The sequence below is a fragment of the Rattus norvegicus genome, chromosome 15, assembly GCF_036323735.1.
Source record: "Rattus norvegicus strain BN/NHsdMcwi chromosome 15, GRCr8, whole genome shotgun sequence".
Classification (NCBI taxonomy): domain Eukaryota; kingdom Metazoa; phylum Chordata; class Mammalia; order Rodentia; family Muridae; genus Rattus; species Rattus norvegicus.
In genome coordinates this window covers 51040665-51068450 of record NC_086033.1, presented here as the reverse complement: position 1 = coordinate 51068450, position 27786 = coordinate 51040665, and the positions used below count along the sequence as shown (strand labels likewise).

The 27786-nt window shown below is 44.7% G+C and overlaps 1 protein-coding gene across 4 annotated transcripts; it reads right to left on the bottom strand.

The window, feature by feature from the left end:
* On the bottom strand, positions 1-27786 carry Entpd4 (ectonucleoside triphosphate diphosphohydrolase 4). Of its 4 annotated transcripts, none has more exons than NM_001401664.1 (13): positions 27630-27777; positions 17915-18023; positions 16638-16835; positions 15458-15663; positions 12278-12428; positions 11614-11717; positions 10327-10386; positions 9967-10121; positions 8328-8494; positions 4687-5011; positions 3078-3163; positions 2221-2382; positions 1-1216 (listed from the first exon to the last, which is right to left on the bottom strand). In NM_001401664.1, the coding sequence occupies exons 2-13, from the start codon at positions 17920-17922 to the stop codon at positions 997-999; spliced, it is 1842 nt and encodes a 613-aa protein (NP_001388593.1). In that variant the 5' UTR covers positions 17923-18023; positions 27630-27777; the 3' UTR covers positions 1-996. The 4 variants fall into 4 exon arrangements, with proteins under 4 accessions (NP_001388593.1, NP_001388594.1, XP_063130500.1 ...); NM_001401665.1 differs by having other exon boundaries at positions 9991-10121; XM_063274430.1 differs by having other exon boundaries at positions 2-1216; positions 9991-10121; positions 27066-27786.

The window sequence follows — 27786 nt, the reverse complement described above, 5'->3', positions numbered from 1 at the left end:
ATTTGTTTTCAACGTGTGCATTTATTTCTTATTTTAAATTCAGGCTCTTCCACGGTGTGGGCTTACAGTGCCACTGCCAGCGACAGCTGCAGCCACAGTGTGACAACAAGGACTGTCGAGCAATGTGTGGGGTGTCCTGAAGAAAGACAGTGAAGAGATCTGAACCATGGGGGTGACACAGGAAGTGGAAGAGGCTGGGGCAGCTCGACAGCACAGACCTGCCTCTCAGAGGTACTGGGTGCCTGCAGGGCATACTCCTGGTCCACGCTCTCAGACCACTAAACCTGGGAACTTTATAGACTTTCTGGTTTAAAAACAAACAAACAAATAAAACAAATGAGCACTCAAACAAACTCACTGCTGCTCTAAGAGGGCGACAGAGCTCCCCAGCACAGGGGCAAGTGCGGCTAGTTTACAGGCATGCGATCGCCTGCAGCAGGGCAATGTTCTCCTCAGTAGTTCTCATCACTGACCCCTCTTTCGTATCACCTCCCTGTGCACCATCTTGTCGATTTTTGCTATAAATGACTAAAGTCTTAAATCTGCCAAGAAAACACAGATGGTGACAGACCTGAGCAGCAAATAAAATCAAACGCCCCCCTTCTAGCTTGAGGTGTTTGGAGAGGAAAGAGGGTAAAACTCACAGCTTGGTTCTGTCCCAGGACCACTCTGAAGTTCCATCTACGCTGATGGGAACTTGCCCACTGTCCCCTTGTGCATGTACCCAAGTGCATGTGCTAAAAATGCAGCACTTCCTACAAACCTTACTGATGTGTGGCAGATGCTGTGCAGCACAAGCTGAGTGAAGTCTCTTTTCCACTCCTCCATTTTAAGCTGCGTTCAAAATGGTAGTACCTCTAGACAGCAGGGTTTACAAATCAGTGGGGTTTTGTAACAGAAAGGAAAGGGACAAACAAAACAATTGGAGCATATGAGAAACCCTGAGGCAAAAATGGCTTTTCCTGTAGAGTCTTCTTCAAGCTGACACAGTGTCTGTCACAAGGGCCCAGGGCCCTTCTGGGAGGGCAGGCCTTCCTCCATCCACAGAGAGCCAGTGCGGGGTGCCCTGCGGTGGATGCGCCGAAGCCGCAGCAGGTAGAGAAGGATGGATAGAAGGACGACCAGGAAGCAACCAGAGAACAGATAGTGGTTGTAGACAAAGGACACGCCCTGCCAGTGTGCATGGCCAGCCCGGAACACCTCCTGTCGGATGTCTCTGTGCACAGAGACAAACAGAAACAACAGTGAGAAGGGCACCAGGCTGTTCCTGACTTTCGTTACCTTCAGGGCAGGGGCAGCAGGTCCAGAGTGGGTCCCCTGTCAACTACGTTGGCAACACTAAGGCAGTGACATGTGGAAGCATGTCCTTAAGGCCATAGCATTAGCATTTCAGCAACAAACATTTGATAAATGTAGGCCCCAGGTTTTTGCTCTTATAAGGAAGTTAATAGGGCAAACACATTCATGCGGAACTTTGTATAAACAGTAACAGCTACTACATAGAATTTCTGGAGCTGACCCAACTTAGACTAGTAGATAAAAATGTTTTTACATGTGGGTCATCTGAGCTAGGTGTGCTGACTTGAATGGAGAAAACAGTATGTGTTTATGTGACCAACTGTGGACTGGAATGTAGTATCTCTTTTGGTCATGAATCTACATAGACCTAAATGCCACCAAAAAAAAAAAAAAGTATTTATGACACTTCGGTGCTAAGGATGATGACTGATGCTTTGGGCCCATTATGAAGGCTAATGCCTCAGCTGTCAGCCATCCTCATGCTGAAGGAACAGACATGATGGTTCTGTTACCTACCAGACATTACAAGACAATGTGTTAATAAAGATGTACTCCTACATCACAAGTCTGTGTGCTACAACAGAGTCATAAATGCTTTTCAATACAATGGTTTCTTTTGCAGTCCTAGATACTATACTATCACAGAAGGAGCCCAAAGTCATAAAGATCACCACTAAATGGACTCTTCTGCAGGGGTCAGGGAACAGACAGATGGGACATAGGATGGCATCACGAAGAGTTGTTATGCTATGGGAGAAAAGGAAGCCCCTGGGGAGGGTAATGGAGAAGACCCAAGTAAACTAACCCAAGCTAGTCTGGCTAGCCTCACAGCATTGACAACACATCCACAGCATACAGTCACCAGGAGGCAGCGTGCTCCAGAGAACCATCAGTAGTGACTCTCCCAGGTACATAGCCTACCTCAAGGGCAGAAAGCGGGTCCTGTAAAGGATTGCCCCCAGGGTCCACTGCACTTCCTTGTCATACACCTGCAAGGCTGTCTTCAGACTTTTGTATGTGACAGGGAAGGAGAAGCCCCTGTGGAACACCTCAAACATCCAGGCTGATTTGAAACACTGATACCTACAAAACCAAGCACAGGCATGGATCAGACAGGCACTAGACAGAATGTCCCCATCTTACATCATGCCAGCTCTGAGAAGGTAGCACACATGTGCCGCTGAGTGATTATCTAGCTCAGGTTGTTGCCCTATGCAGAGGACAGTTTACCTGTAAAAACTGACTATCCTGAAACAGTGTCATTCAATCACTGCTGTGGGACACCACTTCCCCATGCCTACAGTACGTCATCATTAACTGAACAAACACTGCCACCTTCCATCTCCTTTAGACCCCAGCCTCTTTATGACAGAAGGGAAAGGCAGGGTGATCCTTTTCGTCAGAGCTTCAATGTTTGCTAGAGCCCCGTCTCTTATGAGGAAGTACTAGACTAAGTGATAAAATGTGGTAGTAAATGATAAGCCTCAGCCACTGCCCAAGTGACTTAAACAAAGGGATCTTATAAACCATATCATTCATGTCCTGGGGAGTCAGGTGGAGGGGACAGAAAAAGGGAAAGGGGCAGCAGCCCACACAACTCTGTCGTTCAGCAGGTCTTGAGCAAACAGTGACAAAGGGGAATTTCTGCGCAAAGATTTCAAAACTGAGCAGAAAAGCCATAACAAAAACGTGTCCCATTTGAGAGAGCCGAGGGTAGAGAAGGATGGTAGATAAGGAGGGTCACCTGGCAGATCAGGACTTGAGTGTCCACTACTTACTTAAGTCGATGGAGGTCGGCATGAGAGGCGTACAGTCCTCGGTCAAAGCGTTCCCGCAAGATCGACCACTTTGTTGCACAGTAATCCTGAAAACAGTTCCACCCCAAATAAAACCATCCCTTATTAAAGCTTATTAAAACAGCTTTTCCACTTACCAAGTTTACCAAGTTAATATTTCTAACAAGCACAGCAAACACACAAGCGGAGTGAATGTCTGTATAGTCAACTGAGATCTGGGGTTCTGTGAATCTCTGAGACCAGCAAACTGTACTTGCTCTGTACTAGGAAATCCTGCCCAAAATGAACCTCTGCAAACCATTTAGTTCTCCCATCGCCACAGTACCAGAATAAACTCTGGCAAAGTGAAACTGGTTTTGGCCTGTTCAAACTGTGTTCTTGAGTTTAGGGCAGACTTAGCACTGGAGGAGGATGGTGATGGAAAAGTCACTTGGAGGCACATTAACTGTTCACACCTACTAACAGTGTGTCCTTCTGGAGGGCACCGGCCTCCCACCATGACTCCTCCTCACCTTCCTACAGGATGAAGAAGCTGGGACTTAGAGAAATGCTGTGATAGGAAGCATGAGGGAATGCACTTGGCCTGAGGCACGGGGAAGGGAAAACATCAGGAATGAAAAAGTGTAAGAGAGAAAGAGGGGGGTGGTACACGGTGTAAGGCCATGTTGTTCACCATGCTGAGAGGACACTGAGCTGGGGTGACAGGCTGAGATCAGTGGAATTCAGCAAGTGAAACTGCTTAAGACTTTAAATGGTACAGCAAGGTGCTGCATGAGAGCTTCAGACAGAACACCCCAGGACAGCATGCAGGTAAGCACCAGGGACCAAACACTGAGGATCTATTGGACAGCTCCTGGTGAGCCAGAGGGTTGGCAAGGACAATGACAATGGAACAGGAATCAGGGATAGGCTCGAGAAATACTCAAGAAAGAAACTATCACTGATTATGGGGTGGGGGCATCTGAAAGAGAGAAAGAGAAGCAAAGGGTCCATGGCTCAACAAGAGAGCATTTACCCGGCACTATAAATAAAACAATACAAGAGCCATGCCTGGAGGAAGGGACTGGATGGCTGGTAAATCAGCTACAATGGCACAAAAAAGACAGACAAAGAGAAAACTGTGGCTTTGTTTAGAATTATGAAACTTAATGGGTTAGGATCAGAGACTAGATGCCAGCAGCCAGAGAAGTACAGCACAGATGGGACAATGGATGAACTGATGGAAGAGCAATGGGCTATGGCTGAAAGACAAGAGTCATTGAGGCTGACGACATATGACAGGGCAAACCTCAGACAAAGAGGGAGAGCAGAGGGAACAAGATCATAGGAGTGTCCTGGCTGCTCTGGGGGTAGAAAGCTGCTGAAGGATTTTGAGATGTGGCAATCAAAAGTCAACTCAAGACTTTTCTGTGTACATTCCTGGTGATAGTTAGTAGAGCTTAGACTTCCTTCTATGATTACTTCCCACAAGACAACTGAAAGGAAAGGACATCACAATGGCGCACTACAAATATTCCCGTACAAGAATGACAGAGGCAGGACCTGCAGCCTTCATGGTCTCTTCACAGCATTAACTTTCTTGGCACGTTACCTTGGCAGCTTTAGTAAATTTAGCAGCATTGTAGTCTCCCCCCATTCGTAAGACATCTTCGGTGCAATAGTAGAACTCAGAGAAGCCATAGAATTCACTGTTCTGGAAGTGGATTGGAGGCTGGTAGACTCCATTGAGAGAAGTCTGTGTCTCATTGGTTTTGTTCATGAAAGGCTGGAGGGTCTCTCGACACAGGTCGAAGTCTCCTGTCCCCCGAAGGTACAGGGTTTGCCCATTTTGCTGGATCTCATCTTTAAGGTCCAGAGGCAAGCAGGGGTCCAGAAATGGAGCATCAGGAGTCAGGCCAGTCTGTTTACCCAGAAGCCTGTGGCACAAAGAATCATTTACCATGAGACCTATGCTACATACACTGTGCTTTGGACAAGTAGCTGCAAGCCAGTGTTCTCCTAAAATGGGTCCCACAGAATTGAGTGTGGGAATATGAAGGGTTCCAAAATTAGCAAAATGGTCACCTAACCCTCTTGCAGAGATCCACAAAATCACATACATAAGCATGCTGAGTACAGGCAAACAATGAGTGAGATTACCTGACTTTTTAGTCTATCTATTGTGTGTACATGTGTATGTACCACAACATGCATTATGGAGATCAGAGAACAACTTGAGCAAGTAGGCTGTCTCCTTCTACATGTGGGTCCCAAGGCTTGAGCAGCATGTACCTTTAGCCACAGAGCCATCTTGAGGCCTGACTTGATGCTTTTAGGTCCTGTCAATACAATCTGACAGGATGTCTGCTGAGGACCCAGTGACCATGTGGCTCACACTCCCATTCTGCCACTACTGCTTGGACCATATAGAGGATGTGTTTCATAAAAACAAGATACACACACACTGCTAGAAAGCTGTGGTCAGATTATACATGGAAATCATAATATGCATGGAGGACTGGGGAAAAGTAAACTCTAGAAGGGTGTGGGACCACACTGCTTGGCAAAATGTCAGTCTGTTGCTGGTAATCTTTACAACAGTTGAGCCAATGAAGATGCAGTGTGTGCAGGAGGAGATGGATGGAGTCCAGGAGGAGACAGTAATCCACAGCCAAGGACCATCCAGTGAGCATGAACATGAAAACACGAGGAAGGTGTGAGTCTCCTCATCTGATTGTACCATCCCCACCAGCATCACCATCAATCAACTACAGGCCTAGACAGCTGGAGGCATTATTATTGTTGTTGTTATTAATCAACTACTGGCCTACATGGCAGGAGGCAGTAGCTGTTTTTGCTGCAGTAGCTGTTTTTGCAGCACTATCAGCTCTGAGGAGCCCTGTGAAAAGAACTGTTAGCCTTGTTGTAAATGAAATACACCAGGCTAGTTACATCTGAAAGAGATATCCTGCTAATTAACCCTTGTCTCTGTACTGTGTGTGTGTGTGTGTGTGTGTGTGTGTGTGTGTGTGTGTGTGTGTGTGTGAATATTCATGCAATCAATGAACAGAAAACCAAACTTTTGACAGTGGAAGTCATGCTAGTATTGGGTACTATGTACTCCCAGGTCTGACTGTTAGGAGTTGAACCTTGCTGGAGTCACTTGCCCTCAATGACAGTCTTTTCTAAGAAGCTATGCATTCCTTCCATCAGGGTTATCCATAATGTACTTGAGTGCGAACAATGATCTTTGCCATAAAACTATTTACTCTAAAGAAATGAACTACCGCTGTAAGTGGCAGAGACAGGTATGAATTTCAAGGCTCAAATAATAATGGCATGCTTATAATTATCAGGAATTTTGAGCAGTTAAATGTGTGTCTTACACTACTGTTTCTGTGTTCTACATTTAGCTTAAGAGTGCCACTGGACTACACAATATAAAACATTTTTCTTTTAAATTGGTAATAAAACCCAATTATTAAAACTCAGGAGTCAGGAGAAAGTGTTTAACAAATCTATGAAAGTTAGATTCAAATTTATATTTCTAGTTTAAGTTTTAAGACTGTTATGAAAAATAACTATAACAAAATGTTCTGGACACAAATTTAAAACAAAAAGCAAACACCATGGGACTACTGCTGTTGTAATTAACACCTATCAATTAGTTTTTAAGGTAATCAGAGAACTTCATACTTACAGATGTGAACTCTGGGGAAGCTCATACCAAGTAGCTCCAACTTGGTCTTTATTAAATTTTAGGCCCTTACTGATTTATTAAGATTAAATTGGTCAGGGCTGGAAAGATGATTCAGTGGTTAAGAGCACTGGTTCCTCTTCTAGAAGATCTAGGTTTGATTCCCTAGATGGAGGAGGCTTACAACCACTTATAACACCAGTTCTAGGGGATCTAGTATTCTCTTCTATCCTCCTTGGATACTGCTTGCATATAGTATACAGACATACATGTAGGCAAACCCCCAAATACATAAAAGTAACTAATAAAATTCTTGAAAAAGATTAAATTGGCCAAGTAAATATACTATTTCTTAGTTCTAAAATGATCATTTCTCCTTAAAAACATTCTGTCAACAAACCAGATGCAGGAAGAGCAAGGTATCTTATATACCCATACTCTGACCTTCTGGTTCCAAGCTATTTGTCTGTTCTGATGGGCACACTTCAAATAAGTAACTGGTATATTGTTAAGCTTATTATTATAATTCATTCATTTATTTACTCATTCATTTGTTGGATTTTTTTCAAGACAGGCTTTCTCTGTTTAACAGTCCTGTTTGTCCTGAAACTTACTTTGTAGACCAGCCTGGCCTTGAACTCACATAAATCTGCCTGCCTCTGTCTCCTGAGTGCTGGGCTTGAAGGCCTGTATTATCACTGCCTGGCTCTTTTCTTTTCCTTTTCTTTTTCTTTCTCTCTTTTTAAAGACAGGGTTCTGCTATGTACTCTGTGTGGCCTGAAACCACATAGACCAGGATGGCCTAAAACACACAGAGGTTTCCTGCTTTGGCCCCACAGGGCAGAACTAAAGGTGTACATCCCCATGCCCAGCTAAACTCATACATGTCAGTCTAACAGGAGTGATGCTCTTTCCTCTATTTTTCTTTCACATATTTTTCTACATCAGGATTTCACATAAAGTCAGTTTTTTAAGTTTCCACTTATAAAAATGTGAAGGTTTATTTTTAGTTTTATTTAGGTTTGCTTTCTGAGATAGGGTCTTAATAGGCTTCAAACTAATGATATAATGATTTACAGGCATGTAACATCATACCCAACTTAAAAATATTTTAATATCCTTAAGTTACTTCAAGTTATTTCTTTACTCTTAACCCCCTTTCCCTGTGGTTCTCAGTGACAATGTCCAGTATCTCTAGAACATTCCTTATTTGAGGCTTTCTGAAGTCAAGGGTACCGGCTGGTGTGAGCCTCACAGGGATCAGCTGTGTGGCGTCACTTTGTCACTGTCTGAACTTTCCCAGGCCTTTAGTGTCATAGTATCAGTCACTCAGGAGCAACTGTCATCTAGTGTTGGTGAGGGTCCCACTCTATCAGATGGAGAGTGAAAGTGCAAGCACACACAAGGGTGGGACGGGGGTTGGTGGCAGGACCCTGAGGATCCTCAGTCCTTCCAGCACAGTGGCAGCTAAAAAGAAGATATTTGACCAGAATCTAGTTTTGATGAGGAGCAAGCTAGGCCTGCAGGTACCTGCTGAGGAGCGGCAGGGGCTGTACCTGTTTTTCTGAACTGTGCTGGCAAATAGTCTGTCTTCATATCTCTGCCGAGCAGCATTACCACCAAACCCAAGAAATGTGGCCACATAGACGCGGTACACATGCTCAGTCTGGTGGACATCACACCCCAAGTTGAATTCAGCTAATAAGTTTTTAGCTACTTCTTCCTGCAGGCACAAGGGTGACACATTTTGGTATTTTAAAGCAACTTTAGTTCCAGTTAAAAAAGAAGGGTCTAAAAAGAGTTATATTAAGAGCAGCAGATTCTCTCTCCACCTCTCAAGTATGCTCTTAGCCTGGTTTAAAATGCAGTATGATTCTAACTGAGGAATTGCAGCTGCTGCACATGGGTGGGGTTAGGACTTTCTGAAACGAGGTCAGTGCTATAGTTTCTCCCCTCTAACCCACAAATCTATTTATGCTACTTCCTGCTATGGGCATAGACCCAAACACAGGAATGTTCTGATAAATAGACACACCTTTATCTAAAAAACAAAAATAAAAAAAAAGGAAAAAGAAATAGTATCTGAGTAGTCAACATTAAGGGAGGGTTAGGTTAATGGCAGTAGTCAATTATAGAGGAATACAATGTGTACTGCGAATAAAAGGCACACAATCACAAAAGGCAAAAATGTAACAACCACATCTTTAAACTATGACAGGAATAAAAATAATGGAAAAATTCACCAAAACACTAAAAATGCTTTTTTTTTTTTTTTTTAATGATGGAGAGTCCAGGGGGAGTTTTTGTTTTTTTGTTTGTCCTAAGCTTTCTTTGTAGTTTGCTACTTTACAATGAAGGGAGAACGCAGGCAAGGCAGCCTCTAGAGGCATGTCTGAGATGGGAAGTAGGAAACACAGGCTCAAATACTTAAATTTCCAAAGTAATTTTCCAAGGAGCACTAGGGGGTGAGTGTTAGGCACACAGCAGCTGGAGCCTGGCTCACAGAAGTTATAGGACTAGCATGTGGTCACACCACTAGGAGGGACAGGGTGATGCTGCCAGCTAGGCTTGTCCAGCTCCATGGCTTACTCTGAACACCCCCTGGTACATGCTCCTACTGTGGGGGAGACAGTGTAGGAGGCCATGCTCTGGTGTCAGTTTACATCTGGAGGAAACAGTGATGAGAGACATGGTGATTTTGGGACACATGGGAATGACTCTGTTGTCCTGTTTGGAAGGCACAGCCTGCTGAGGACCACAGACCCTGACAGAGCACTGAAGGGCTGGAGGAAAGATGGGGTGAACCAGATGTGGAGTACTAGGTACCAACGTCAATATTTCCCAGAACAGTTGAAAACAAAAGCGACTGTGCTGGTCATAGCTTCCTAATGATACACAATGCTATATTATTTTTTAAAAGTGAAGTGAAAAAATACAAAATCTCAAGCATGTGACTGACATATACACCAGAGAAAAATTCTTTCCGAAAACAAACCAGCTAGTGTCAATGTACAAACGCAATCGGCTTGGCTGAGGCCTGCCTCATTCTCCGGCCTCCTTCCTCCTGGGTTGAGAAGGTGAACCTCAGCAAGCAGAGTAAGGACGTGTCCAGACTCAGGAAACAAAACAAAGATGGATGGAGACATGTTACATGAAAATGGAACCAAACAGAAGGCAGTCTGTACAGATAATAACCTGCTGTGAGGAGGCAAAGCTTACAGTTTTGGGGACTTCGTATGCTATCTGGGTAGACACGCCTCCCATGTCAAGAATACCGGCTGTCCTTTTCCGCACGATGGCCTCGCTGCTCTCACTGCCAGGAATGTTGACTTCCACAACTGCCTCATCATCTGGAGAGAGACGTGTCCACTGGAAGCTTTGAAGAGCACCCAGGCCACTCCTCCCAATGAACTCCACTGTAGCTTAGACAGTAGCTCTGCTCGCCCAACCCTTTGCACTGAGCTATCATAACACTTAGCTCCTCCTCAGCCCTGGGGCTGACCATAAACTGTACTGTAACTTCCAACCAGATGGCTATGGAAATGTGGCACTTACCCTCCTCAATATGCTCAAACCGTCCAAGGACAAAATTAATGCCAATCCAAGCATACACACCTAGACATTTCAGAGCAAAATTAAGAAAAAAAATTAAGCTTTAAATCTCTGATCAATTTGGTCTGTGCAAGCTGTCTCATTTGTTTTTAACCCCTAACAGCCTGAGACAGAATAACACAGTTCTGCTGTTTTATCTTGCCCTAGTGGTTTTACAAGGACTCTCAATTTTAAAGCTTATACTTTATGTCAGATGTGTTGAGAATGTAAATTCCACAGTGATTGCACACTAACTTCCTGTACCTGTCACCCACACAGCCACCTGACCTGCCCATGTTCCCTACAGCCCATTTCTATCCATTCCCACTGCTACCTGGATCTGTGTCATTATGCAGTGGAGGTGACAAGCTAATCAATCTTCAGTAGCAACCTCCTCTATCCTACCCTGCTGGGCTGGGCCAAAGAACAATGTCTGAAGTAGCAGGCTGATAATTCAGTATGTATCCAGTTGTCAACATCACCACTACCTTTCCACAGGGCCATGATCTGGCCAAATGAAAGCCCGTGCTGGTCTACAGTGGCCTTCCTTCCCCCCTGCAGCAACAGTGACCATCAACAGGGCCCATGCTTCTTACAACTACTGAGATGATGTCCTCTACTCTCCTCTCAAAGACTCCACTTAGAACGTTCTTAGATGGGTAGGTGGAGGAAAGGCCATTCTCTTTCATATTCCCAGGGTATTTTCCCACGTCCTTTGGGTGCTGAAAATGACCGCTTACAATTCTAAGGGCTGTACTTGTCTGTAAGGAGTTCCTGGCTCAACTACCCAAGTCTGTTTCCCAGTGCATTTCCCCAGGAACCCTGGCTTGACGGTGGGTGACAGAGGAACAGATAGCATACATTTAGGTCTCTGCTCCTAGAATACCATTTCACTGAATGGTTGTTTCTCACTCAAGTGGAATAACTTCTCTAAAACAGAACTAATATTTTCTCAGTTCATCAAAGACAAGAATTCCAATTTCCTTGGTAGAAGTAAGTTCAGCTGGGCAAGGACACAGACTTCCTCCCTCAGCCTGTTCAATATATATTCCCTAATTATGCTAAACTCAGATGAGTTATGTTTAACAGTTTTAGGGCTGTACAATAAAGACCAGTCATCTAAGAGACTAACTTAGTCTTTGAAGAGTATCTCAAGGCTATGGTCTCTAGTGATTCAATATATTGCACAACGTGGAGGGAGGCTCTGAAGGCACTGCTTCTGACACTTCAAACTGATGGTCTGATACCAACCTTCCTGTTTTCCTGAGATGACTTCGGCATGGGAGTCAGAAAACAAGAAGTCATAGTGCACAGGGATGTCGGTCAGGAGATCCTCCAGGATGGCTTTCTGCTGGCTGTAAGGCAGTCCCAAAATCTACCATCAAACCACATACTTGGTTTTTTTGTTGTTTGAAACAAAAATAAAGAAACCGGAAAGAGTTAACTGTAAAACTAAAGTGATTCACTGAAAAGATTGCTTATCTCAGGAATGTTCTTTCCAAATGAAAAAGTTATGTGAATCATGTGATCTTTAGCTCAGTGGGTGGGGTGCTTATCCAGCATGGACAAAGCCCTGAGTTCCATCCCCAGCACTGTATAAACCCCGCATGGTAGTGTAAATCCACTCCAGCACTCAGGAGATGGAGGTAGAAGGATTGGAAAGGATTGGAAATTTAAGGTCAGGCTCTGCTACATATTTAGTTTGAGGCAAACCTGAGATATAAGACTCTGTCTCACCAGTCACTTCAAAATTAACTTTATAATTAATAGTAAAAAATGAGTAGATTAAAAGCTCTTTGGGGAGATCTGCATAAGAGAATAGCCCTGAGATGAGATAGCCATGAGGGGGAGGGGAGAGCAGTAAGCCACCCCTCCTTTGCAGATACCACCCACTCTCCAGGCTGAGGAAGACCACCTTTCAGGAAGGACTCTCATCCCGGCTGTGCAGAGGATATAGAGAGGTGTCTCTTTGTGTTTTGCCCGAGGCACATGTTCTGCAGCAAAGCTCAGAAGCGGAGAGATGTAATCGCTGACTTTTTCTGGAGAGGTAGCAAACTCTGAAATGCCTGCAGAAATGGACAGTTAGGTTAGCAGGGATGTCATGGCGTAAAGAGAAAATGTCTTCAGTGTGCTGAATCTGGGAGAGATTCAGGCTTCACTCTATTCTCCTAGTTTTGCCTATTTCTCTACTTCCACCCTGCTGTATGGCATGAAGGGTTCAGTTCCATAACCTCTTCTCTGTCATTGGTATATCGATCCGACTGAGCATCTGTTACGTGTCCTACACAGGAGTACATTCTTGCCCTTGAGAAATGTACCCTTCTCTCCTCAGGCAAACCCCAATGGTTACAACACCATCCATTGCTATAGGCCTTCAGCTCAATCCCTAGTGGTCTTTCCCAACCTTCAGATCAGGTCAAGGTGATTGTCTAATGCAGGCAGCCACTGCCTGTCCTCACGGAGAGCCCAAACATGATGAGTTCTGCAGCTGGTACTACAGATCTGTTTCTGCTGCCTGTGCGTGGCATCCAGGGTAAACTCTCTCTCATGCCCCCATGCAGACTGCCTTCTACTGTCACAGACCACTTCTGGGTCTGCTTATGCTAGTTTCTGGACACTGCCATCTGCTGCTGGCCTAGTGTATGTAGCTCACTGCCTTCCAGTTTCCACTGATCCCTCCACCCTCCACCTCCTACCCCAAGGATGCTTTTTTTGGTTTTGGTTTTGTTTTGTTTGTTTTAAACCCTTCTAAGGCTCCTCTAACCAACCCAGATGAACTTAGCTTAGAGATATACTGCTACCCACACAATGGCCCATCCTTACCTCCTCTCAGAGTTCCTTTCTCTCACCACAAAACACCTTGTTCTGGCCTTTGGGCCTCTGAGTGCCCTGCAGAAAGTCTTTTCTTCCCTACCTCCTTTACCCAATCAACTTTTGCCTGTCCATTCAGCTCCTTCTCCCACAGAAGTCTTCTCTAGCAGAGCCCTAAGGGATATCAGCTCTCCTCACAGACTGTGCTCCCTTTGCCAGCTATGTGTCTGTTCATCACAGTACACTCCTCCCTTGTCTCATTATAGCTGGAGAAGGGCTCACACTGTGTCTTGTTCTGTTCATACCCCAGCACTTAACATTACCTGGCAAGAGGAGGTACTTGGGAACATCTGATCAATACTTATTATTAAAAGTGAACGGGAGGTAATAGACAGCTTAGCAGTTAAAGCACTGGCGCTCTGCAGAGGACCTAGGTTTGGTTCCCAGCACTTATATTGTGGCTCCCAACCAACCAGTTCAGGGGCTCCAGTCACTTCTTCCGGCCTCCCTAAGCACCTGCATACACACATTGCATAAACATATACTCAGGCACACAGACATAATTAATATCTTTTTAAAAAGTAAATGAGTGTTTATAGCTGTCATTGAGTCTACAAAATCAAAACAGTGGGGACTTGAGAAGTTCTACAACTTCCTACTTCACACATTAGGGAATTATAGACCCAGAAAGGAAACAGCAGAAAATGGAGTTAAAGGCAAAACTTTTGACTCTGCACCCAGAGCTAGTTCAGTGGAAAACTAGCCAGAATCTATTTCTAATACACTTAGAGCCTTGTTTATATTAACAATAAATAAATATCAGAATCTTTATTTATGGAAATCCACTGATGTTATTTTCACTTCTCAGTAGAGGGTAATAAACCATGTTGGTTATTACTTCTCAATATCCTGTTTTAAACTTTCTGTGCCATGTTATAATTATTTATATTTATGGGTACAGTATAAAGACCAGACACGTGAGCACACTGCAAAGCAAGCAAAGCGAGCACCTAGCATGTTCATCCCTTGAGCACAGATCATTTCTTTGTGCCTCTCTGGCATTTTAGAAAATACATTTATTGAACAGTCTGCATTTAATATTTTAGCACTCACACACTAGTGAAAGACAGAATGAAAGTTCAGTGTTTCTGTTAATATGTGCAGCCTACTGTTTTAAATCAGAGCTCATTGAGTCTAGGAATGAAAAGCTCATTTTAAATGCTCCATTCCCAATGCCCCAAGAGCGTACCAACCACGGACAAGGCAGAGATCCCGAGAGGTTGGAGACTATCGCTGCTTAGGCTATTTAAAGAGGAAAGCAAGATGTGACTCCATACTTACAGCTTAGAAATGAGATGATCCTATCTTTAAAAACTGACTATATTTACATTCACTTTTTTTGTTTGTTTTTGTTTTTGTTTTTTTAAAGACAGTTTCTCTGTGTGTCCCTGGAACTTACTGTGTAGAGCAGGATGGCCTTGAACTCACAGAGATCCAACTGCCTCTGCTTCCTGAGTGCTGGGATTAAGGGCGTGCAACGTCACTGCCTGGTTACCTTCGTTCTTTTCTAAGTCCCGAGATTGCCCTTATGAATAATCTAGAGCATAAGAAATGCATCCAGGCAAGTGGAGTCTAGTGACTCAAGTGAGGAGAACTGTAAGCCAAAGGTCAGCATGGCTGTCTCAGTAAAACACTGTCTCAAAAATAAAGAGGGCTAGGGGCATAACTTGCTGGTAGAGCACTGTCTAGCATATATGACTCTTATGGTCAATATCAGCACCACGAAAGAAAGAGAAAGGAGCAAGGGAAAGAGGGAAGGAGAGAAGGGGGGAGAAAAGAGAAAGGGTAGGGATGATAAGGAAGACATTTGCATAGTAATTTTTTTTAAAAAAATCACTAATACATACCAATATTTAAACAAATAGTATGTTAAATTTAAAGTGTAGATTGTCAAGAGTTATCTGAAAATGTCTGTCTTTAAGAAAGCGTTCCCAAATAGGAGAAACAAAGCAGAAGTTTCCCAGCAGTGTTAGAACATTAGCACACACCATGGGGTGACTGTGATGACGGTCACAGGTGACACAGGCTGTGGGTGTGTGATCAGGATAAGGAAATGGGAAGAGAAACAAAGCCAGTTACTACACTGCGTTAGGCCCTGCCTTGAACTTAGAAGCAGGGCTGGGCAGTGTGAGCGAGAGGGGAGGTATCGCATGCAGGGAGTGGTATCATAGAATTACAGGAACCTAGAACCTGGCTCGAGTCCTCAGCTGTTACTATCCCATACCGGGCTTAATTTTCATCACCACTGGCTTCCGGTTTTTGTCCCTCATCTGTCTGATGTCCAGCAGGTCATGAGGATTGCCGTTGTGCTGAGGCCAGCAATAGACAAATATCCGAGACCCACTACTGCCGCAGTCCACCACAATGCCATAGTTCACGTTGGGGTTGTTGGTGTCTGTAGCCTCAACGTCTGTGACTCGGGCCAAGTACCTTGTTTAGAAATACATGAGTGTTATTATTAAAACAGAGCATCGTCCTGCTCTAACAGGGAAGCCTCACTGCAGAAGCACCACATGAGTGCCCTCCATGCTATGTAATGATCTCTCTCTGGGACTCTCTGTGACAGAGGACAAGTCAAAAGACCAAACCAACCCTGCCCACAGGGAGCCCCCTATTCAGGTATATGCTCAGCTCTCCTGAGCACACTCCTCAGCTTCCAGAGACGACTGTCTCCAAAGTGCAAGTGTTTACTCAGAACCCAGCTTAAACAGATCGAAGGGGCTCCTTGACTATCCTGGGGCCTCTTACAACATGGACTCTGCAGCCAGCTGTCAGGCACTTCCAACAGTCCAATTTATTAACAGGTAGTCAGCACAGGGTCCAGTTCCTACAGCCACGTGTTCCTGTGCCTGTTCAGTCATCACATGATGGTCCAGAGACTGTTCTCTTCTCTGATGCTCATCTGCCGTGAGCCTAAGCATGAGTGCACAACTATCCTCTAGGAGGTGATCAGATCAGGAGGAAGGAGACATCAGCGCAACCCCACCTCTTCCTGCCGTGGGAACTGGGACAAAGCCCTTACGAGAAACAAATGTTGCTGGCATTTTGCTTTTGGAACCCCAGCTTCTAGAGTAGTGGTTCTCAACTTTTCTAATGTTATGACCCTTTAATACAGTTCCTCATGTTGGGGTGATCTCCAACCATAAAAGTTATTTCATTGCTACTTCATACTGTAATATTGTTATGAATTGTAATGTAAATATATGTGTTTTCCAAAGGTCTCAGGCAACCTCTGTAAAGGGTCACTCAACTCTCAAAGGGGTTGTGACTCACAGGTTGAGAACCCTGCTCTTGAGCGTTATGAAGTACAACTGTTGCTGCCCAATGTTCTGTTACTGCGGCTAGAACAAAGTCAGCCAGAAGGTATGACATTCCTTCTCAAACACAAAGTCCTTATCTCTTACCTTTGAAATTTCTTGTCCTTTGACAGCCACCCATACTTGCTGCGGATTATGACAACAGAAAAGTATAAAAGGGAGACAGCTGCAGCCAGGATGCTAATGACAACGATTTGTCGTAAATTGGTGTTCAGAATTCGAGGACAGCCCACTGGCGAGATGCTAAAATGCCAAGAAGCAGGAAAGAGACAGGAAATGCCAATCCTGGAATTCCAAAGAAACAGATTTTAGATGCTTGATGTTCAGCATGAGCTCTCCCTGCTTCCTGTCTGCTGGTGGCTGCACTGAGCATGCTCCATATTGCTGTTTGGTGATTATAAAACACGCATCATTATAAAATGACATGATGAGCGTGACATCCTGCTGGTTATAACACTCCTGGATTATAATATTCCTACATTTCCCCCCTGTCTGGGGAGCATTACAAAAACATCTGTCTTTTTACAAAAGGGAATGCCAGTTCCTAAGTTTAGCCAGATAAACACAGAAATCTATAATGAAATCCAACTTAAGGATGATGGCATGAAGGGGACTGAGGACACAGAAGTGGCTGTAAGCTACCCATAAACACCAGTAGCCTAATGGACCAATGTTATGCATTAGTGACTCAAAGACTTAGGGGAAGTGAGTTAGCATGCGATTCTAATGTAAATTTCTGCCAGACGACCTGGTAATGGGAAAACAGTCTTTCAACAGAACCTCCTTTATGAAATCAGCAAGGGAACTCAGATGAGTTCTAGGATTTGTCCCACATCTCCTCTGAGACATGTTTTGCAAACAGAAAGGAGTTCAATGTATGCCATGAAAGAGAGGCAAACTGTAAAGCCGTCAGCAGGTGCTGCCTGTAGGGCACATTTCATCACTTCATGGTTCCTATCCTCTTTGTTGTGAAGAGTACTTCATGGACTAAAACCTCTCACTGAAGGAGACAGACTGCCAACCCCTTGAAATTTCTATTCAGTTTCCTTTCACAGGAGTTCTGAGGACACTCCACACCCGAGTCTTCCTCTTCTGCACCTCAGAGGCCCTAGGCTGCTCTCCTGTGCTAATATAACGTGCAGGCCTAAACTGCAGCTCACACTAACCTTTGTGGAGCTCACCTGGCTACTTTCTTCCTGTAACAAGTGCCCCACTGGGGGCTGTAGGGCCAATGCTTTTAGACCAGTACAGTACAACTTCAAACCCTTCTCTCTTGGGATTTAGATTGTCCTCTCTCTTAACACCCATTTCTTCAGCATCAAAATCTCAGGGTTTACAGGCTAGTGATAAAGCCCATCACTTACCTCCCCATACTGAAAGGCCAAGCAAGGTCCAGGCAATGTTGTGGGATTCAGTTCTCGTCATCTACAATGACAGAATCGGAGCTGGGGTCTTCATGGAGTCAGAGCTACCCTGGTTCAGCATAAAAAACATCAAGAAGAGGACAATCAAATAAAATATCCATGGTCTACCAAGTAGACACTCAATCTCAGCCATACCCCACCTAACTGTGATCCTGTGTGGAGGCCACCGGGTTAGAGCAGCATTCTTGTACATCAACTTCATGCTGCTAGAGATCCAGGCCCAGTCAGGAGACTGGCATGAACTTTTACTGCAAGCAGTCCTAAAGCCCTAAAATTTCAGGGCATGACTTTATTACAGCACTGAAAAGTTAAAGAAGATTTGGAGAGGTAGGGATGCGCAGGATTAACTCCATGGGAACTGAAAGAATGTATTCATTTGCTCTGATGTACAAAGTGCCCTGCAAGGTGTCCTGCCCTTTTTGCGTCAGTCCTGTCACCCACCCACTTTCTTCCAGGGCCCAGTCCTCATATCACAAAGCCAGGGACTCCTTCCAACCTGCTGGAGCCTGAGGATGGTTTCAAAGTTCTCCTCATCTTTACCTCCTGGGACCGCTTAACACTTTCACAGCCTAGTCAGCCTCTCTCTCTGCTCTGGAATCCTGTCAGGGACCCTTGGCTCTGTTCCAAAGCTGTCTGTCCTTGAGTCCCCCAGCGTTCTACCTAGACTTCATCCTCTCCTAACTTCATCACCCCTGCTCTGAGGCATTCCCTCTGAATTTACTGACTTTGGTTCAGCTTATAACCTAACACTTAACAGATGACTTATTTCCTCAGCCTAGCTGCTCTCCTGAGTCATGTACACATCCACCTTCAATCTCCAGTCTCTGTATCTGGATGCTGCATGGATCATGAACCGCTTTTCTAAAATTGAACTCCCCATTCTATTTAATGCCAACCCCCTCTCCTTTGTCCTGATTCTCATCCCCAGTCTCCCCATCTTCCTTCTCCTGACTCCTGCTCACCTAAAACCTAACCTTTCGCTTATCTCTGTTCTAGGCCAGGCTCTCACCTCTTCCCTGCACTGCCTTCTCCCTGAAGTCCTACCTGGGGGCTCTCTAATGCTTTTCCCACACCATAGGCAGGGATTCTTTCCCTGAGGCTGACACACCCAGAACTCAGATTATATCAAGCCCGGATTCAGAATCTCCCAGTGGCCACATGCTCTTCGAACAAATGTTGCAGTCTTCCTGTGCTTTCCAGCCCTGCAGCCTGGGCCAGCTGCTCTTCTCTGACCTAGTCACCTGCTCCCTTCTTCCCCCAGCATTCCAGCTGCATTGGCAGCCCCCACTAGCTTCTAGAAGCCTCTCACTCTGGTCTGTGGCCTCCCTGCTCCCACTGCTTCAGAGCAATCCTTACAGCTGATCACCTGACCTCCAGCAAGCCATTACTCAGTATCACTTTCTCAGGGATCATAAGTACACACACCACTTCTCATCCAGATCTTATCCTTGATTTATTTTTTCTCATTTTACATTTACTTTTTGTTTGTTTGTTTTTGTGGTTTTTTTTTTTTTTTTTGGTTCTTTTTTTTTTTTTTTCCGGAGCTGGGGACCGAACCCAGGGCCTTGCGCTTCCCTAGGCAAGCGCTTTACCACTGAGCTAAGTCCCCAACCCCTGTTTTTGTGTTTTTGAGACAAGGTCTATATAGCCCTGGCATCCTGATACTCACTGTGTAGATCAAACTAGCCTCAAACTCACAGAGATTTGCCTGCATCTCTAAAGGTGTGTGCCATCATACCTAGCTTAGCATTGACTTCATTATTAAATACTCATAGGATGGCTTACTGTGCCCAGGCTGTGCTCCAGATGTTCATGGGTTATTCTGGTTTCCTGATACACTGTGGTAGGGACTTGCTACTGTCATGTTCGGCCATGAGGTAGAGATTCAAGTGTGTGACTCACACTGTAATCCCTGTCCTCTAACATGCTGTGCACGTGTGGTCTACATTTCTCTTGTCCCACAAGTCCTTCTCTGGAATGCATACTGACTGCTGCATTAAACCGATGGACTCTGGGAAAGGTTCTGATGAGGATCAGAGTTCTGGGAAGAAAAGGGTTAAGATGATATTGGATAAGTCTTTTCAAATCAAAGAGAGACCACTTCCCTTACTTTTCTCTCTTAGTGAGAGGAAAAAGTCCTCACTCCTTTGGTGTGGAGGAAGGCTCACAAGCCCTGTGTGGTTCCTAAAGCAGTTAGCTGGCTGCTATGTGTGGCTACTTAAAGGAGCTAAAATGAAACTCTGCAGCCAGATATGGTGACACAGGCTTGTCATTCTAGCTATCCAGGAGGCTGAGACAGGATGACTGCAAAAGCATTGTCCTGACGGGCGACAGACCCAGCTCAAGAGTAGCCCTGGGAAGTTGGACCAGTTTCATGTAAAAAGTAAAATGTAGGCTGAGGACATGGCACAGTTGTAGTGTTTGCCTAGCGTGCGTGAGGCCCTGGGTCTATGCCCACCAGAACAAATAATGATGACAATGACATTAAATATAAAATTGAGACTATGAAATGTTTGAAATCTTCGCTGCACTAGCTTCATCCAAGTACTTGGTAGGCCACAGGGCCTCTGCACATTCTGTGAGGGGCATCAGAGCAAAGCTCTTCAGACAATATCACATTTCCCAGTAGATCTCTAAACTAAACGCAAGTGGTGCTCTCAGCTCTATAGAATGCCCCTCTCTGGGGTCCATTGGCTGAAATTCCTGCACAAAGGGAGCATGAGCCTTTTTAAGAGCCTCTCTAATACAACAGGGGCTCTGGGGTTATACTTGTGTTGACTTTGCCTTTATAAGGCCATCTCAGGCAAGGACCAGTGTGGGCTACACTAGGAGGGAGAATTATACAAATAATTAAACCCAACCCTTAAGAATTTATGACCATCCCCACCCCACAACTCCACCTCTCTCTAACCTGGGACACACAGAAGCCTAACATAACTACCTAGGAGCTGACTGAAACAGATGTAAATACCCACAGACAAACACTGGATGGAGGTCCGGAGACTCTTATGGAAGGATTAAAGGCCTTGAAAGGGATAAGAACGCCACAGGAAGACCAATAGAGTCAACTAACCTGGACCCTTGGGAGTTCTCAGAGACTGAACCACCCACCCAAGAGTATACATGGCCTGGACTGAGGCCCCCTTACACACATATGCAGAAGACTTGCAGCCCAATCTCCATGTGGGTCCCCCAACAACTGGTGTGGGGGCTGTCCCTAAAGCTGTAGCCTGACTGTAGTATCCATTTCCCAACCAGGCTTCCTTGACTGGCTTTAGTGGAAAAGGATGCCCCTAATCCTTCAGAGACTTGATGTGCCAGGGGGGCCCAACCTCTCAGAGGAAAAAGGGAGAAAGATGGCGAGGGACTCTGTGAGGTGGGAACCAGGAGGGTGGCAGTGTTGATGGAAAGAAAGAAAAGAAAAGAATTTATAACCCAGTAGAGAGGAACACATAATTTCCCCCTTCTTCTTCACTGTGTAAATAAATAAATAAATAAATAAATAAATAAAATTAAGTACATTTAAAAAATTCACAGCCAGTTGGTGGTGGTACACATCTTTAATCCCAGCACTTGAGAGGCAGAAGCTGGCAGATCTCTGAGACTTAGAGGTCTCCAGAGCAAATTCCAGAAATGCCAAGAATACACAAAGAAATCCTGTTTCAAAAAAACCAAAAACCAATAACCACCTGATCACCAACCAACCAACCAAACAAACAAACAAAAAAGATATCTTTTAAAATATTCTAATATAGTGAGAAATTCAATGTCCTAAAGATGTAAATTTTTAAAATATCCAATAAAAGGAAATGTGATAATATAAGCAAATATTGACATAATCTTAGAATTAAGGTCTGTCTCTAAATGATATCAATGTCTGAAACTGCAGAAGAAACTATAACTATGTATAATTTTAAACTTCCCATATGTTAAAACATCAACAAATCCTTCTCAGATACAATAGCTTGAGAAAGGAACTTGTAATACTTGAGACAAAGGCTTGAGACAAATTCTGGCTGGAGGCTGGAGAGAGAGCTCTGTGGTTAAGAGGACTAGTTGTCCCTCCACCCCCACCCCCAGTACCCAGTTTCAACGTCAAACATTCATGTCTTTAATTCCAGGGGTCTCTGATGGCTAGAGCCTTAAAGGGACTCACATTCATATGCACATACCAATTTGCACACCTACACGTAATTAAAAGCAATAAAAGGAAATCTTTGAAAATAAAAGGTAACCATTCTCTGCTTATAAGACATTCACATGAAGTAATAAAATGAATACACTAACACAAAACCAGGCAAGAGTAACTGAAGTTAACAAGAGAAAAGATGCAAGGTCAGGGTGTTCAGATAGACCTAAGGAAAACGGGACCTGAAAACTATCAGATTGGCAGAGGGTTGAGGGGTAATGTGTACTAGAGGCATTCAAGTGACTGTGTAGACAGGTTCAATGTGCCTGCCTCTTGGGAAATAATAGGGTAGATTTTGACTGAAACATGCACAGCCTGGTCACCATGGAACTGTGCTTAAGAGCAAAACATTGTCCCGAATGTCACAGTAAGGCTGGAAATGTCACTCGGAAGATGAATATATGCCTTGCATGTAAGACTCTGGGTTCCTTCTTAGCACTATAAAAACACATGGAAAGGGGTTGGGGATTTAGCTCAGTGGTAGAGTGCTTGCCTAGCAAGCGCAAGGCCCTGGGTTCAGTCCCCAGCTCCGGGAAAAAAAAAAAAAAAGAAAAAGAAAAAGAAAAACACATGGAAAGCTAATGTGACTTATGGGGGTGAGGGCACATTTACATTACAGAACACAGGATGACGATGGAAGGTGATTGTGTCTCTGTACTTGACATGGTGAGAGCACCACTGTGTGTAAATAAAAACATTTCACCACCAAGAGAAGAAAAACGATAAACAAAATGTTAGCAGTGTTGCTTATTTCTGAGTGGCAATGAGATAGATGACCACTGTTACTTGCTTCCCCAGGCTTGCCTAAGTTTTCAAACGCATATTAATTTCATCATCAGGACAAACCACAGAATTGCTCTTGACAAACTACCAGTGTTTGATTCTAGAAATATGAAGAGAGATTACTTTAAAAACTCAGGAAAAGGGCTGAAAAGATGGCTCGGCACCTAAGAGCATTGCTGCTCTTGCAGAGGGGACCTGGGTTTGAGTCTCAACACCCACACGGTGGCTCACAACCATTTGCAACTTCAGTTCCAGAGGATCTGATGCTTTTCACTTCTTCTGACCTCTGTGCGCACCAGGAATACATGTAGTACAGCCATACAGAATACATGTCGTGTTTTCAGGGAAAACACTCTCTAGATATAAAAGAAAATAATCTAAATTAAGAAGAAGGAAAAAAAGAGATAGCAACTTCAATCTGAGTACAAAATAATCAGTGAGAGTTGCACAACAGTTGAGCTAAGAACTAAAGAGAGTGTTAAACAGCAACTGGTGCGGGAGAAGAAAAGCCACTGATGCCTGACTGTGACGACATGAAAACTCCCAACAGCACTATGGTCCAAGAATGGATGAAGAAAGCAACCAACAGCAATGCTCAACTCTAGGACTCTTCCCATGAGGGCTCAGAGCTCAGGAAGGCCAGTGCCAATACCAGGAGGAGGTAGGAAAGAATGTGGGTGTAGCCAAGAAAGACAAATACATTTCTAAGATGCACCTTACCAAGGATTACAGCATACTTGGCAAACTTTACAGCACCTAGCATTGGTCTTAGGGCTTTCTTTTTAGTTTTAAAAAGGATTTATTTAATTTTTCTTTATGTGTGTGCAAATGCATGTGTGTGCACATGAGTGCCTACGGCAGTCAGAAGAGGGCATCAAGTCCCTTGGAGCTGGAGTGGTTGTGAGGTCTGTGGGACAGCAGCTTGTGCTATTAATCACTGAGTGATTAAATCTTTTCATCCCTAGGACTTTGTTTTTAAGATGTAGAATTTTGACAAAAACGGCAGTCCATAAATTACTTATTATTTTCACTCAGAACAGATGTAAGGCTGAATGTTGCCAAGAAGTCACAATACTGCAACTTGATCTTAAAATGCAAACTCCAACTGCTGTTTCTGCACTTAGGATTCTTGGCACCAGAGCTCAGGCAAGCAAACGCCTAATACTGCTGTCATGCTTTAAAGAAAATTCTAAATTGCAGCAGGACTATCACCAGAGAGAGCAAAGACCTTTGTGATTCTAGCTGCTGGGTCTTCCTTAGCAGACTATTATGTAAGGGAATAAAGCCTGTGGAAGTTTGAATTAGTATGGTCCCTGTAGGCACATATATTTGAAAGCTTAGTCATTAGGGAGTGGCACTATTTGAGAAGGATTAGAAGGTGTGGCCTTATTGGAGAAAGGGTGTTACTGGGGTGGGCTTTTGTCCAGTCTCTCTGCTTGGGGGAGAGGATGCAGCGCTCAGCTACTGCTCTAATACCATGTGGGCTGCTATGCTTCCCACCATGATGTTAGTGAACTAAATCTATAACTCTGTAGCCATGCTGCCAATGAAATGTTTTCTTTTGTAAGACTTGCCTTGGTCACAGTATCTCTTCGCAGCAACAGGACAGTGACTAAGTCAGAGCCATCTGGACCATAGGGCAATTTCTTGGTGAGTCTCCTATTATGTATGTGTATGGATGCTGAATCTCCTGAAAGTGGAGTTACCAACAGCTGTGAGCTGCCATGTGGATGCAGGAAATTGACCCTTGGTCCTCTGGAAGAGAAGCTAGTACTCTTAACCCCTAAGCCACCTCTTCAGCCATGAAGCTGATACACATCAGCCATGAAGTTTATTTGGTGAAAAATACAGGTACAGTAAACACATATTATGGGATTTGGGTTAGTCAGACTTTTCATCCCTGTGATAAACACCTGGGAGAAAACCTTCTACAGGAGAAGGACTTTTTAGCTTATGATTTCAGAGCAGCATACCATGGTGGTCAGGAAGCAGAGAGAAAGAGAGGACAGGAGGAGGATGCTGAGCTAGCCCTAGCTGGCTTTCACCTTTCCTCTTTGCTCCATTGATGTACCTAGCCTATGGGGCGGTACCCAACATTCAGGGTGGGCTAACCCACTCTGCCAATCTTCTGTGAAAATGCTCTCACAGACAAGGCTGTAAGCTTCATGCCTTACTAATGTCTGAGGCATTTCCCAACCCATCAAGTTAACAATCAAGAGTACCCATCACAACTCAATTCAATACCATTACTCAAACACAGGTTAGACTCTAGGAGTCTAACTTTTGAGCTATAAAACTTGAGATGACAGGAAGAGTGTTTCAAAACAGAATCACTTAACTATCAGATGATTAAAGGAGGACCTTGAACAACTGCAAATACTGACAGAGCTTACAAGAAATAACTGCCAGGGAGCATTGAGATGTTGGCCACTGCACAGCAGTGACTCAGCTATTGGTAAAAGATGCAACAAAGCAACTTGAAGGATGCATGCTGCACACATGGTTCTGTGTTAAACAGCAAGTCCTAGTCAGCTTTGCCCTACCCTCTACTGTTCATGTGGCCTTATGCAGACAGCACTTTTTCTGCACCAGCTCTGCAGTCTTCCCGGAGAATGGGACTTTCCTCCAGTCCTAGGTCTTTATCTCCAGCTTATTAAAGCCCCGAATCCTTAAACTCAGTAAGGCTGGGTAACATATACCAGCCTCTGGAATTCTCTGGGTGTGAGAGAGGCAACCCCACCAGCACGGTCACCTTGTCCTCAGCTTTGGTTCACACTTCTGTACCAACATCCCATCGTTCATTAAGTCAATTGCTTTGTGTTGGTATGTTCATGTGTGTGTAGCTACACATGTATTCGTGTGTGTGTGTGTGTGTGTGTGTGTGTGTGTGTGTGTGTGTAGGCCAGGTCACAATGAGGTCAATCAGGGTCTCTCACTGAACCTGGAGCTCGCCAACTAGCTAGGCTGACTAGCCAATGAGCTCCAAGTACCCACTTCCCCCATCTCCCCTAGTACTAGAATCTGAACTTAGGTCCTTATACTTTCACAGCAAGCACCTGACCAACTAGTCCAACTCTCCAGCCCCAGGATCTGTCAATTCCTTCATCAAGCATCCCACACATCTAGGATGACCACAGCAGATGACATTACTTCAAGACAGTTCTTTATGGGCAGTCAAATCTTTTTTCACTGCAAACACTCTTTATGAAATGCTACCTTCAAGGTACGACCAAAGAAAGGCCCGAAAGCCTAGAGATCAATACCAGCCTCTCCATGTAGCACTTGGAAGCCTCAATCCATCATGTGTTCCCACACTGCATCAATAGCCTGTTCTTGCCTCACTCAGTAATATTTGTCCTGGCAAGGTGGGCCTGTTCCACACAAGTCTCCTAATCTTGGCTTCTGGCTTTTAATCCTGCTGTTCCCTCTTCTGGATAGCTTGTGCAATCACACACCCTTCAGGGCCCTGGGTAATACTTTTTAAATCTAGATTTAACTTGTTACACTTTCTAATGTCTTCCTGCACTTCAAATCTCACGATCCACAGGCAGCCTCGTATAAACAAACTGAACACATACTGGGGGGAAGACCCCTTAGACCAATTCTCATGTTTGACTCAAAGTCTCATATCACACACTTCCTGATAGAGCTAAAAGAATGCAAGCCATAAATTCAATGAGCAGCAAAAACAAGTGGTGGGGGCCAGCAGGATAGCTCAGCAGGCCAAAGCACTCAACCTGCAAGCATAACTATTTAAATTCATTTCCTGGAACCTCAGAAAAAGTTATTCTGTAAACTCCAGTCATGGGGGGCAGGCATGTGTACATGCCCCGCTCCCCATCATCCACTCCCACAATGCAATAATAATAAATTTTAAAACAGATGTTAAATCAACATTAAGATAAGCAAAAAAAAAAAATAGCTACTCACAGAAAATAAGCATAGTTCTGTAACTATGTCAAACAATTAACAAACCAGATAACAGACAACTTAAACATAATATGACACAGATCTTAGGCTCCTCTGAGGATGGAAGTGTAGGTAGTTTCCTCTCACAAAAGCTTTATAAAGCCTTCAACCTAACGTTAACTAAGTGTCTAATTAAGGATTGTTACTGACCTCTAGTTTACTATGTAACATGCAGGTCTTGAATTATAACAAACATCAACAGAGAGTAGCATCATCTCTTTTGTTTCCTGGTGACAAATGGTCTCAGCACCTGTGTTCACCTAGCTGGGGTCTGAGGCGCCCTGCAGGTTCTGGAGTTATATTCCTGAGAATGGGAGACTTGTCCCTTTAAAAAGAGTCTACGCATGACTCAAGTTGAGAAAGACAACCGTGCACCATCGCTGATCTCCCGTTCCGCCACATTTTTTCCACGGGGGATTCTAACAGGAAACTTCCCCAAAGCGCAGAGCAAAGCAAATACGTGATGCTACATGCGTCGTCGTCAGATTTCGGGAGGCAGGCAGAGGCCATCCAGCCCCGGGATCAATAGTCCTTCTCCCTCAGCCCACACTCGCCATGGGGTCAGGGCGCTCCCGGGACCCGGCAAGGTGTCGGGGACAAGCACCTGTCACCGGGGTCACGGGGGTGCGGCGGGGCGCCCGGATATGGCGAGGGAGTCGGTTGGACAGGGCCGTGGCCTCCCGCTGCCCTCACCCCTCCGGACCCCGGCCTCACCTGCTGGGCGGGCCGCGGCTCCGGGGGAGCGGGCGGCCAATAGCGCACCGCATCCCGGCCACCAGCTTTGCGGAGGTTCGGCTCCTTCGGGAGTCACGCTGCGCGCGCCCGCCAACGTCACGTCACAACTCGCGCCGGCGCGCGCACGTAGGGGGCG